The sequence below is a fragment of the Callorhinus ursinus genome, unplaced genomic scaffold (genome assembly GCF_003265705.2).
Source record: "Callorhinus ursinus isolate GAN/ISIS: 27379988/994484 unplaced genomic scaffold, GSC_fseal_2.0 scaffold25, whole genome shotgun sequence".
NCBI classification, from domain to species: Eukaryota; Metazoa; Chordata; class Mammalia; order Carnivora; family Otariidae; genus Callorhinus; species Callorhinus ursinus.
In genome coordinates, this window is record NW_027397087.1 from 22,987,731 (window position 1) to 23,000,420 (window position 12,690).

General features: G+C 35.1%; 1 protein-coding gene across 13 annotated transcripts in view; it reads left to right on the forward strand.

The window, feature by feature from the left end:
- The window catches only part of TCF12 (transcription factor 12), a 375,554-nt gene that overhangs the window by 305,739 nt on the left and 57,125 nt on the right, over nt 1–12,690 (forward strand). For 2 of the 13 annotated variants that reach the window (XM_025883888.2, XM_025883890.2), the window contains exon 1: nt 10,864–10,997. The exons of 10 other annotated variants lie outside the window; for them this stretch is intronic. In XM_025883888.2, the coding sequence (XP_025739673.1) occupies nt 10,929–10,997 (69 nt within the window). In that variant the 5' untranslated portion in view covers nt 10,864–10,928. Of the gene's footprint in view, nt 1–10,863; nt 10,998–12,690 lie in introns of those variants that run through there. One more of the 13 variants, XM_025883889.2, reaches the window with a different exon arrangement.

Consider the following 12,690-nt stretch of genomic DNA (forward strand, 5'->3'; position numbering starts at 1 on the left):
ACAGTGCACCAGGATTGGCCTAATTAACAATATAGGGTCATGATCCTCATGTGACAGAGGAGTATGGAAAACCAGAATACAGGAAACCTGTTCCTAAAGGGAAAAAGTTATGGTTTCACTGACATAAAAGTGAAATAATGATTATGGTTCCATACTAAATTCCTCATAGTAAAATTATCTTCAGAAATTAGACCGTTTGTTATCACCTGTTGCTATCATTATTGTCCAGGCCCACCTTTATTTCTTTCCTGAATTATGGCAACATCTTCCCAACTAGTCTTCAGTTTTCCTTAAGTCATTTTTTTTTAACACAGGAAGATACTTTTAAAACCTAAATTGGATGATATTCTTCTGTTCAAAATCTTCCAGTAGCATTTCTTACCACTCTAAAACCAAAGTCCTTAAAATGGCCTTCAAGACCCTTCTGAGCTGACCCCTACTAACTCCCAGATACCATATTCCACTAATTTACCCATCTGCCCACACACTTGCCCTTTTTTTACTGCTCCTTAAAGATATCAAGCCTGCCTTGGGGCCTTTGCATTTACTCTTTTCTCTGCCAGAGCACACCTCACTGAGTATCCACATAGTTTTCTCACCTACTTTTCTCTTTGATCATATATTACTTTATTGCTGGGGATCTTTCCTGACCATCCTACATAAAATGGCAACATGTCTCCATCACCCCCCCTTTTCTGACCTGCTGTATTTTTCTATATAACACCTATTACCCTCTGAAATGCTAGAATTTGTTTATCTGTCTCAACCAAGAGAAACTTGGTAAAGCAGGAGTTTTCTTTATGTTGTTTATTGCTATATCTGCAGCACCTAGGTGCATAATAGATGCTCAGTGAATACTTGTTGAATAAATGAACAAACTCAAATGATTTGCAGTATAGCCATGGCTCTTCTTTCATCCTGGACCATGCTCAGCTGAGTTGCCTCAGAAGGCATAAACAACATACTGGGTAATCTGAAAGTAATATATCCCTCAAGGTGAACTAGGTATATTTTATCCATCTATAAGTGTTTAACATGCTTAAACTTTGTAAAAAGCTTTTCAGGGAGGAAAAGAAAATCTCCACAATTTTTTATCAGAAAAGTGGAAGTCTTTTCAGTGGCAAAGATCACTGAAATTCTTTCTGTTTATATAGACTTAGTCTTTCCCTCTGTTAGATAGAGTTAGGAAGATCTGCATTTGGTTTTCTGTGTGAGGTCTCAGAATTTGATAGTTATGTTCTTATATTCAAATGACCTTTATTCTAATTTTAACAGCAATAATAGTTTGAACCTTTATATATATTTGAATGTTATATATAATATATCAATTATTTCCATCTGAAATAACCAATGAACCTTTATATATATTTGTATGTTATATATATCAATTATTTCCATCTGAAATAACCAATGTTAGGGTAAACGAGTGTTCTCAGGGTCACACACTTGTAAAGGTACTATGGTATTGCTACCTCCTTTTCACTCTTTACTTTCCTATTGTACCTAGTAAACTTTCCAGCCTACCTGTTAACTACAGAATATACCTTTGTTTATAATCCACATAACAATCTCTTTTATTGATCTACTAAATTCTCCAGCCAAAAGACAGAAAGAAGCAACTCACAGGCCCAAAATTCTTTATTACAAAATAGAGCAGGAGCCACAGCCTACGTAATTACTGTAGGCTCCCCATTGACTCCTTTTCTGTTGCTTACTAAAATTATAACAAACCATCTTTGTAGAGACCTACATATTTGTTTGAAGGGCATAGCCAAAAATCTTTTATTTTCCACATGATGCTGTGTCAAACATAAAATGTCTGGCATGTAGATCAAATTGTACATTACTGAGAAATCAAAATTGTGGGGCTCCTGGCTGGCTCAGTTGGTGAAGCGTATGCTCTTGATCTCAGGGTTATGAGTTCCAGCCCCATGTTGGGTGTAGAGATTACTGAAAAATAAAATCTTAAAAAAAAAATCAAAATTGATACTGAACTAATTAAACAATTACAGAGTTAGATAAGAGCGGTTACCTATTGGTAAGATGTTAACCCTCATTTTTTTTTTTTTACCATTTTGTTTTAGACACTACATAGCTATTTAAAAAGATGTTAGTTTTATCTTTTTTTAAAGATTTATTCATTTTTTTAGAAAGAGAGCACAAGCAGGGTGGGGTAGGGGGTAAGAGAATCTCAAGTAGACTCCACGCTGAGCATGGAGCCCGACTCAATCTCACAACCCTGAGATCATGACCTGAGCCAAAACCAGGAGTTGGATGCTTAAATGACTGCACCACCCAGGCACCCCAAAAGTTGTTGGTTTTAAATGAAAATATATAACTAACCCCTTATAAAAATACTTCATTTGCTAGCATAAATGTTACTAGAATATAAAGCATTTAGATTTACCTTGGGACTAAGAAGTTGTAATTATGTTTTTGGATTCCCTTTTGGACCAACCTTTCATTTCATGTAAGACTTTTAAGCTTTTAATTATGCCACTCACACATAAAATTATAAAAATACAATTTAAGGTTGGTGTGGACAGTGGGTCTCATCTCTGCCAGTGAATCACAGCCCTGGGTCTTCAAAAATAGTAATACAAGATGTAAAATATTTCAAAAAAGCCTAACATTGTGTAGTTTATGGAAATAAAATTATCCATGGTCTGTAAAACATCACATTTCTTTCACTAGAGTGATTTAAGCCCAGCATGGCAAATTTTCATTTCCCTTTTAATCAGAAGTTCTGAATGAAAGTTATATGGCTTTGTTATCTTTTTTAACAGGGAAAAATATTTGTTATAATTTAATAAAAAAATCAAGAGACAAAAATCTTTCAAAATAGGAATTCAGTGTTTTTGGGTGGAGTAGATAATATAAGGTTTTATTGGTGGTGAAATGGCTAGGACATCTTTGGCCTAATTTAATGCCTACACTTTGCAGAAATGGAAACTTAGACTCAGGGAAATGCAGTGTCCTACCCGAAGCTCCCATACCTTCTAAGAGAGCTAAAACCTGGATCCCTATCTTCTGACTCCTAGTCCAGTGCTCTTTTTCATTATATGGTATCACTCCAAGTGTTCGGAACCTGAGCAGACTAACTCACATTACAGAGTACTAATGAATGATGGGGAGAATATTTCTGCCATATTATATGCACTTGTAATATAGATACTGTTGACCTTAATAATAAAAGTTGTTTTACCAGCAAAAATGAGTATTTGGGAGTAACAGAGAATTGCAATTCAGGACAAACAAACTATGGCAAAACCATAGGTAAGTCCAACAAAGGAGAGGAATGTTACCTCGGGGAGAAAAGGTTGGGAATGTTGTTTTGAAGCAAAGCCCCTTAGAGAAAAGCAAGTGTTCAGGGTAAAGATGTTTCTCATCGATGAGCTGTGGAGGAAGTTTCTTGTAGGAAATGCAATATAAGTCTTTCCCTGTTGGGCCCTATAATTGATCATTGATCATTTTTTCCAGTTGAGGATTCTCCTCTTAGGGGTCTATAATTGACAGACCTTCTTGTAATTGACATTGACTGGTATGGCTCCCCTTCCAGGCTCACTCACTTTAGTGAGGTTTCCTTTTTTAATAGTTTTTACAGTACTTAGAACAAGTAATAGGTTTCTTCTTTCGAAGTTTTGTGTCTGTTTCCCGGTCTGTCTGATAAAGGACACTTGTTTGGGTCGCATTATTGCTTTCCAGTGAAGTTTTGTTTTGTTTTGCTTTGTCCTGTGTTGAACTGACACCATCTCTTATTTCCACCCCAGTTTATTATACCCTTCTCAGATGTGTTTTCTTTTTTTTTTAAGATTTTATTTATTCATTTGAGAGAGAGAATGAGATAGAGAGCATGAGACGGGGGAGGGTTAGAGGGAGAAGCAGACTCCCCGCTGAGCAGGGAGCCCGATGCGGGACTCGATCCCGGGACTCCAGGATCATGACCTGAGCCAAAGGCAGTCGCCCAACCAACTGAGCCACCCAGGCGCCCCTCAGATGTGCTTTCAAAATGAAGTATTCTTTGACTTTTGTTGAGAATGGTCACCAGAATTTAATAGTAAGAAACCATTCTTTTTAAGATAGGTTTTTCCATAAATTCAGGATCTGGGTGACTTCTTCCAGTGACTGAATGATTACTTGATTACAGATATGAGGCAGGATGATTTGGTAGACTCTAAATATTTAATTAATTATAGATATGAAGTATTTAAAAATTACCACGAACAAGAATTTTTACTGAAACACAAAACATAGATTGGGGCCAGAAATAGTTTAATGTATAAATTACCTAAAACTTTAGATTGCAGATTCTTGAAATGGCTGTGGGCTAAAATGCAGGTGTTACTTTTGGTCTCTTTAAAAATAAGACGTAGTATCTTGTTGCTGTTCCATTTCTCATAAATTGAAAGGATCTAGTGCTTTCTAACTCAGAAGAAAAAAACTGCAGAAGAAACAAAAAAATCATGTGGCAGTTAATCTAAGTGAGAGCTAACTTAACCCAAGACCAAATGTTTACGTTTTACAGATGATTTTATTTTTTTTAAGATTTTATTTATTTATTTTATTAGAGAGTGAGAGAGAGAGAGAGAAACAGCATGAGAGGGGAGAGGGTCAGAAGGAGAAGCAGGCTCCCCGCTGAGCTGGGACCCTGATGTGGGACTCTATCCCAGGACTCTGGGATCATGACCTGAGCCGAAGGCAGTTGCTTAACCAACTGAGCCACCCAGGCACCCCTACAGATGATTTTAAATAATAGCTTTGTTTGCTTACAGTTTTGTTGTTGGGTTGCCTAATAAGTCAATAGCGAAAAACTTTGTCTTGAAAGCTCTTCAGAAGCGCTGGTTTATTGAGGAATTTAAAAACTTAGGTGTCCATCATTTTTTTTACGTGCACACACACCGTTAGGCAGTCCTATGATTATAGAGCCATCTGCAGGAAAATTACCAAGTTGCAACATAGCTAATGGTTCTCTTACCATGTTATTTCAAGTGGCAAATGAGAAGTGGCAAACTGCAATTCATGTGGGGAAAGAAATGGACAGCCAAGAGATGTAGGAATTACCAGGAAGGGGGGACCCCCTCCTTTAATTTTTCAAAGAAAACTGCTTTGTCATAGTGAGTTTGTGATCAAAGGAAACATGCAATTTGCTTCAGGTTTTATATATTCTCAGTAATTACAGTTCTAGCTCACTTGAAGGGTGTCTAATGATAGCCTTTGAGAGGCTTTGTATGATCTGTCAGCTCTTTTCGTATTGATATCAGGAGGATACTATTTATTTACCCCAAAAAGAGATTTATTTGCTTTCTCCTCCAGGAGTTATGGTTGTTTTTACACATTCTCATTATACTCATATGGTTGTCAAAAGAGGAACTAAACAAGTGTTCTTTTGCCCTATAAATGTAGTTTATATAGCTGATTCTTACCACTGGCTATACCGATAGTTGTTTTCTATTTTGTTAACCATTAAGCATCTGTAAAACAAGTTAGACGTGAGATTTTTGTAAAGAAGCAATAAGAAATCTGATGTTCTCTGTCTGAGACAGGTAATATGATTTGTGAACTTCAGCATTGTTTTTACTGGGCTCTGAGAAGTGTATGTTTATATGTGTGTTGACGCTCCTCATATCCAACCAATATCAAAATAAACTGTGTACCAGTATTCGGACAAATCTAAATATCTTCCACTATAAGTCTGATTATTATTTGGTTTGGCTAAGATTTAGGTACTCAAAACTAAGGCGTAATTGGAACGATTTTTTCAGAGTATCACTTAAGTAAAAGACACAAAATAAAGTCTTTGATTTTTAAGATTTTCATACAGTGGAAAACAGTATTTGGAAGCCTCTTTACTGATTGAATGGTATCAGCAAAATTAGAGTGACATTGTTGTATTAGAAGATGCCTTATATGATTTCACATCAATAGCATTAGCTTTAAGTAATATGCATTGAATGTTAATTGGTTTGAGAGAGATGCATTATTTTTTTTTAAGATTGATTATTTGAGAGAGAGAGAGAGCACAAGCTCTCAGAGGGAGAGGGAGCCTGATGTGGGGCTTGATCCCAGGACCCCGTGATCATGACCTGAGCCGAATGCAGACACTTAACTGACTAAGCCACCCAGGTGCCCCGAGAGAGAGATGTATTATTTTGCTAGAGTTTTATATTCTGGTTTTCTCTTTTGCAAAAGTAAATTTTCTAAATTGTGAGGGTTTTAGAAAAAGACCAGAAGCAACTTCCTGAACACTTAGGAATGACTTTAGTAACAAAGCAGCATATACTAGAAAAATCTACAATATAATGTTCACATATAAAACCTGGTATTGCAGGGGCCCCTGGGTGGCTCAGTCGGTTAAGCGTCTGCCTTCGGCTCAGGTCATGATCCCAGGGTCCTAGGATCGAGCCCCACATCGGGCTCCCTGCTCAGTGGAGAGCCTGCTTCTCCCTCTCCCTCTACCTGCTTCTCTGCCTATCTGTGCTCACTCTCTATGTCTCTGTCAAATAAATAAAATCTTTAAAAAACAAAACAAAAAACCTGGTATTGTGGTGTCTGACTTAGTTAGCCAGGCTAACTAAAATGCTGCACATTTAGGAGACCAGATTCATTCACAAGTCATCTCTCTACAAGCTAAATAAGACTGAGGAGGCATTGGGGAAGGGTCTTTTGCTTTTAATCTGCCCACTTGTAGATTCTATCACTTACTATCCCTCTTAAACCTATCCTCACCCCCACCTCCCTTGCATCCAATAATTTATTAGTTATTTACTGAGTTTCATGCTTAGGAAAACACAGAGCTCATTTGTGGAATTATTCACATGTGAACTTTGTTTGGCTTCATTTATCACTCTGAAAGTCTTATTTTCCAGGAGTTGATTCACTTAGAAATAATGTTGAAACTTTTCACGAGGAATCTTCTAACGGGTTTTAGATTTACTTTTCTAGCCAGATATTCTGGCCTTTTGGGACACCAGAATGTTGCCTCCTTGTTTTAGAAAAATGTACAATAAGATTAACCATTAACTGTTAAGGCCTTTATTAACTAATTAATTCAAGATGTGTAATTCAGTTCAATTAAAATTTTCTTTTGAAAACTTTTTAGAACTTTAGGTCACTCTTGAAACATTCTTGCTTAAGAATAGTTTATAAAACAGGGATGAGAGTAACAGTGATCCAAATAAGGATAAAGAAGAGCTAACAAAATAGATTAAAATAAAATATTGCGTAGGTAATTCCATGAAATTTTGCATAGGTCTCCAAGGAAGATATTTCTTGTTTCCCAACCAACAGAAAAATAAGAAGGAAAAAGGAAATTTTGTATGGGGGCTTGGAATTTAAACAGAAGCTGCCAGAAAGTCCCTATCTAGTAGACTTTTCGAAAACATCTTTTCCTAAATCTTCAGTAAAGAAGTAAAATTGCTTAGGCAAAGTACATTATAGCTTTGTCCTATCTAGTTTATGTTTGTGCTTGATGGCTGTTGGAATGACAATAAACATCACATCCTGAACTGTTGAAGAAAGGGGAACCATCTTTAAAATCGGTGAAATGCAATAATCCTCAAACCAGGATCATCAGTTTGTTAATAAAAGATGTATGGCTCCAAGTCATATTCTTTTCAGGGTTTTGTGACATTTTCATTAATCATGTTGCCCATGTGTACAGAAATGCCCATTTTGTTATAAAACTTGGTGATTGTTTAGATTATTAGACGAGGTAGCATGAATATTAAGTTAGATCACATCATCTTAGAATAACACATAAGTGATTACATAGAATTGTTCGTGGAAACAATCCAGGATAAAAAGTGCAGAACAGTTCAGAGCTCCTGTGCAGACTGCACGTCTGTCTGAAATCAGGTTTAAAAAGTGGCCCTGTCTCCAGCTGACTCGTTTTGTCAGACTGAGTCACAGGATTAACCCTTGACATGTTCCTTTAAAAAAAAAAAAAAAAAAAGGCAAAGATTAAACAACTGCATTCACTAGAGCAGCACTTGATCCATCTATATGCCTTTTTTTTCCTGTAATATGATTCTTCTTAAGAAAAAAAAATTGTGCTGCAGCTGTTGCATAGATTAAATTAGAATTTTTCAAAAAATATTTTTGAGGAAGAGAAAAAAGACAACATAAAAGATCATTTGTAATTGTGATAAAGAAAATTACAGTCTATGTCAACCAGTTGTAGTTTTTTCAGGGTAAGGCTGACTTCAAAAAAATATATGGGGGTAACAAAAGACCTTGCCATAACACACAAGTAGACTATGGGAATATTTTATTTAGATTACCACCGTTTTCTTGATGATTGACTGTGTTTGAAAAATTAGTTTAATGTCATGTATATGTAGATCTCTCTAAGTTTCTGCTTCTTCCTTCAATTTAGGCAGTAGTGTGTATACCAAGTGAATATGTTGTGTACTGGGGAAGAGGAAGGTGTCTTAAATACACGTGTATGGATTTTGTATCTCTGTTTTTGAAAGCAGGAATGAAAAGGAGAAGCAAAAGCTTTTAATTACTCAACCCTGTTTAGAAACTATTATGTTTCACATTCAGGTTTCAGCTTTAATAGCAAACTTCTCCAGTTGCTTAATAAACTACTTTAGAACAGTAGATTATAGTGTCTGACTTTACTCTGAACTTTTTCTTTTTGCCTGAATATGTTTATTCCTTTCAGAGTATCATACAGTTGTATCTAAAATAAAGAACTGATGGTGAAATACTGATATTTTCATTGTGCTTTAATAGCCAAGATTGTATAGTTGGGTTTACATTATATTGTTTGTTTTATCAGACAAAATAGTACTCTTTTCTGGCAAGTCCCAGAGAAATGAGCCTTAACTACTGTAAGTGGATTTTGTTGTTGTTGTTACCAATATATAAAAGTTGTCTCAAGTTGGAGCAATGATTTAGGAAGAAAATGTTCAAGTATTATCAGTGTTTTGTGGCTTCCCTCTTTTCCTCCTCAATTTCTATTCAAAAGTAAATTTTTAAATTTTTAGTCATTAAGAGAAAAAGGAAATTTTATTTTAGATGATCGATTTCCCATCCTTTTTTTTTTTTAAGAGTAGCTATTCTGTCAGAGAACGACTATATCTATGAAAGAGCAAAATTTACTTGAATGGTTTTAAGGCTTGGCATTGTTAATTGTAAATCAAAGCTTTTTACACAGTGCTCTAAGGATTGAAATGGGTCTTTGTGGTCTCTCAGGAGGGAGGAAGTTACAAACCACTCTGCAGACTGGCATTTTAATAGTCTGCTGTACAGTGATGTTCTTTTGCAGCTGCTGCTTAGTCTTTTCTGTATCTGGAGAATGTAGGGAGGTTTTATTGTTACTCCGATACCATCAGCTTTTAAACATTGTGAAGTTAGCTGGCCTTATTGTCTGATCTGGTTTTATTACTATAATTTGATCAGTATGTTTCATAAGAATGGGTTGGGTTTTTTGTTTATTTTTTGCCCTCTTATTGAATGTTTCTGGAATATTTTTTAGAAGAGCTCTGCTTCATGAAAGGTGCGTTAAAAAAAGGTGATGTGCCCCTTTTTGCAGCTTGTTAGCTCTCCTCTGATTGGCACAGTTTTGTTAGAACCTGCAAGGCACAGGGAGAAGAGAGAGTAATACGAAGAGGTTTTGATGGGGAGAAAGGAGATAAACGTTTCTATTTTGTTTCTCTGGGTTAGAATCCAGACAAATGCAAAAGACAAATTGAGAAATTTTTAAATAACAAAATAATATGTGGGAGAAATATGTATTTGCAGTGTCTAAAACCTTTTGACTTACAAGTATAATAAAATATTTAAGTCTAGGAGACATTTATTCCTCTATCTTATTTTTCCTTTTTGAGAAATCTGAGCATTAACATAAAAATATGAATATAAAAAGTATTCTTTAAGAACAGTAATGAACTTGGAGGAAAGACATCTAAAAACCTTTTTTGGTTTATCAGCTATAGTGCACATCTTGTCTGTTATACACACCAGCCTTTCATACTTTTATATAAGGGAAAACAAAACTACTACTATTTACTGAATTGCTTTTACATATTAGATGGTCTAGAAGAGCGTAGTCCATTATAAACTTTTAATTGGTGTTGTGAATGAGAAATTTAAGGAGATTTATAACTGAAAATCTGTATTATTAAATAGGTCTGAAAAAAACAGGTCTGCTAAAAAACATTTATTTTCAAGATAATTTTTTAAGTTTTTGTACTGAACTTTTTCATGAAATGTGCTCCTTTCAACATTTTTTTCAATATGATTTTTATAACTTAAAAAAAAAATCATGATTTGTTCCAGCTAGTTAAGAGGTACTTACGTGATGGGTCCGCTTTCTCCAGGAAGTGATTTTGTACAAGGCTTAACTGTCTAGATCCTTCTTGTTACACATGATTCAGTGTTTCCAATTCCTGATAGCTTGATCATGTGTTTATCAAAGTTGGAAGCAACTTTAGACCAGGCCAGATGGTAATGTTGCTAGAGGTATAGCAAGCTGGGTTTCCCTGCCACCTGTACTCTAATTTAGTTAAAACTAAAAACAGATTAAGAGATGTCAGTTTGCCTTTCTTTGAGAGAGAGAGGTATATATCATATATATGACAAAATTAACAATTTCTTGGGATATTTATCTCTGGGACAGTCTTTCTCTTTTCATTATTTAACATTCCTAAGTAACTTGTATTTTTTTAAATACCCAAACTTTGTCTTATTGGTATCCTCCACCAATGCAAGGACTTGATAGAAATTGAAAGAGGTTACTTACAGCATAAACCCTCCCTCTCTGCTCTGTGAGTTGGTTCAGTCCTATTTTGCATAAGTTCCTTTTGAGTAAATCCATGTGTGGATGCATAGTGCTGAAGACTTAACTCTGCTTGGCTGTGTGGATGTATGTCTTGGAGAGAAGCTGTGTGCATTAGCTGCAAACTAACATTTTCAAAATCAACATGTACTGTGCTTACCCTGTCCCTGGAATGGGCAGCAATTCTTTGATGTATTACTACAATGGGAAAACGGTAAGTCCTTTTCTTTGTTCATATAGCTTCTAACTGGCTTATTTAATGGAAAACAGTGTAGATTAATTGCTTTTTACTAAAACCTGTGAGGTTTTATCATTTTCTGCAATACATTTAAACTGTGTATTTCTTTGTAAGTAGTGTCAGTAAAGTTGCCTTTGACACTGTTACTCAATAGTTGTTGGCTTTTATTTTTAAAATAGGATAGAAAATAAACCTGAATTTGTGAGTTACTATTTTTAATCCCTGATGTCTTTACTAGCAGTGAGCTTGAAAGTACATATTTTTCAATGTCTTTTTATATTGTAAACATACAACTTATATATAAAACACATACACTCACAGAGAGAGAGGATTGTTTGATGCTTTGTAGATAGAAGGGAAAGATGAAAGTCATCTTGGATATTCATAAAAATAACAAGTATGAAGCTCTGGGAATGATTAGGGAAGCAGTCAGCTAGTGAGGGCCGTATTTCCTGTTTGGAGTTTCAGGTCCAGAGCCTGACTTTACTGGGATACCATCTGTTTCCAATCAAACCAGAATTTTGACCCTGTACAGATTCATAAAATAAATCACTATTTTTCAAAGAATGCATTTAAACGTTTTCCAAAGAATGTATTTCTGGTCAATTTATAGCACATGGTTAGATGTTTTAAAATAATACCTTTCTGTGTTGCTAAGGAAGACTTTTCTGTTCTTTAATTACTTAATATTATTTAGAATGTTTCTACAAAAGTATCTTTAAGTCAGAGGATTTTGTATATTCTAAAAGTGAACTTCACTGGACGATTAGGAGTTATCCTTATAATTGATAAGCATAGTAAAAATGTTATACTAGTAAATAACAATCTTGGGTTTATGTCAGAAATTCAGTATTTTCCTCCTCAATCTTTACAAAAAAAATTTTTCCCTCTGGTATCTTTTTAAATATCTATATGACTTTAGTGATTTTTTTTGGTTGGGAGTAGAGGCATTTTTAATGCTAATGCTTGAAGTTATAAAGAAAATATAATCACATTTTCCTAAAATAGGTGTAAAATCAGATATGTTTCTTCCTTCCCTTTCAACAGTTGAAAATGTTTTCAAGTAGCATATGATTCTAACCAGGGTATATGAGAACTAATGAAAGTACTTTTTCATTCTCTGACTGCTTTGGGAATGCCTCTTTGGACTCTGTTAGCATTTGGTTGTTAACTTTTGGGTAAGCTTTCTTAATAGATGATAATCAAGCCAAAATATCCTAAACTTATTAAAAAGTATGTGCTCCCACTAGCCATATAAGCAGAACTTTGGAAAATGTGAGAGGTAGATTTAGATGGGGAATATAAGTGAAATTACTTGATCTCTATATAGCTTCCTTGCTAACTGTATTTAAAATGTGAAAACACTTTTATGTCCAATTCTGAGTAAAATAGTCATTTTGAAGATTGTGTGTGTGTGTGTGTGTGTGTGTGTGTGTGTGTGTGTGTGTGTGTGTCTGTGAGTTCAGGAAAATTAATTATACAGGGCCTCTGAAGCAGAGAGACTGTAACTCAAATTGAGTTTAGATTTTATTCTTTCGAGAGCACAGATCACTCTATTACAACATTTCTCTTTGTTCTACATTGGGTTGGGGGCAGGGGACAGCTTTGATGGTATTAAGTATTTCCAGACTTATGGTAGATGACATAGCTGGTATGATAGAGAAGTGTA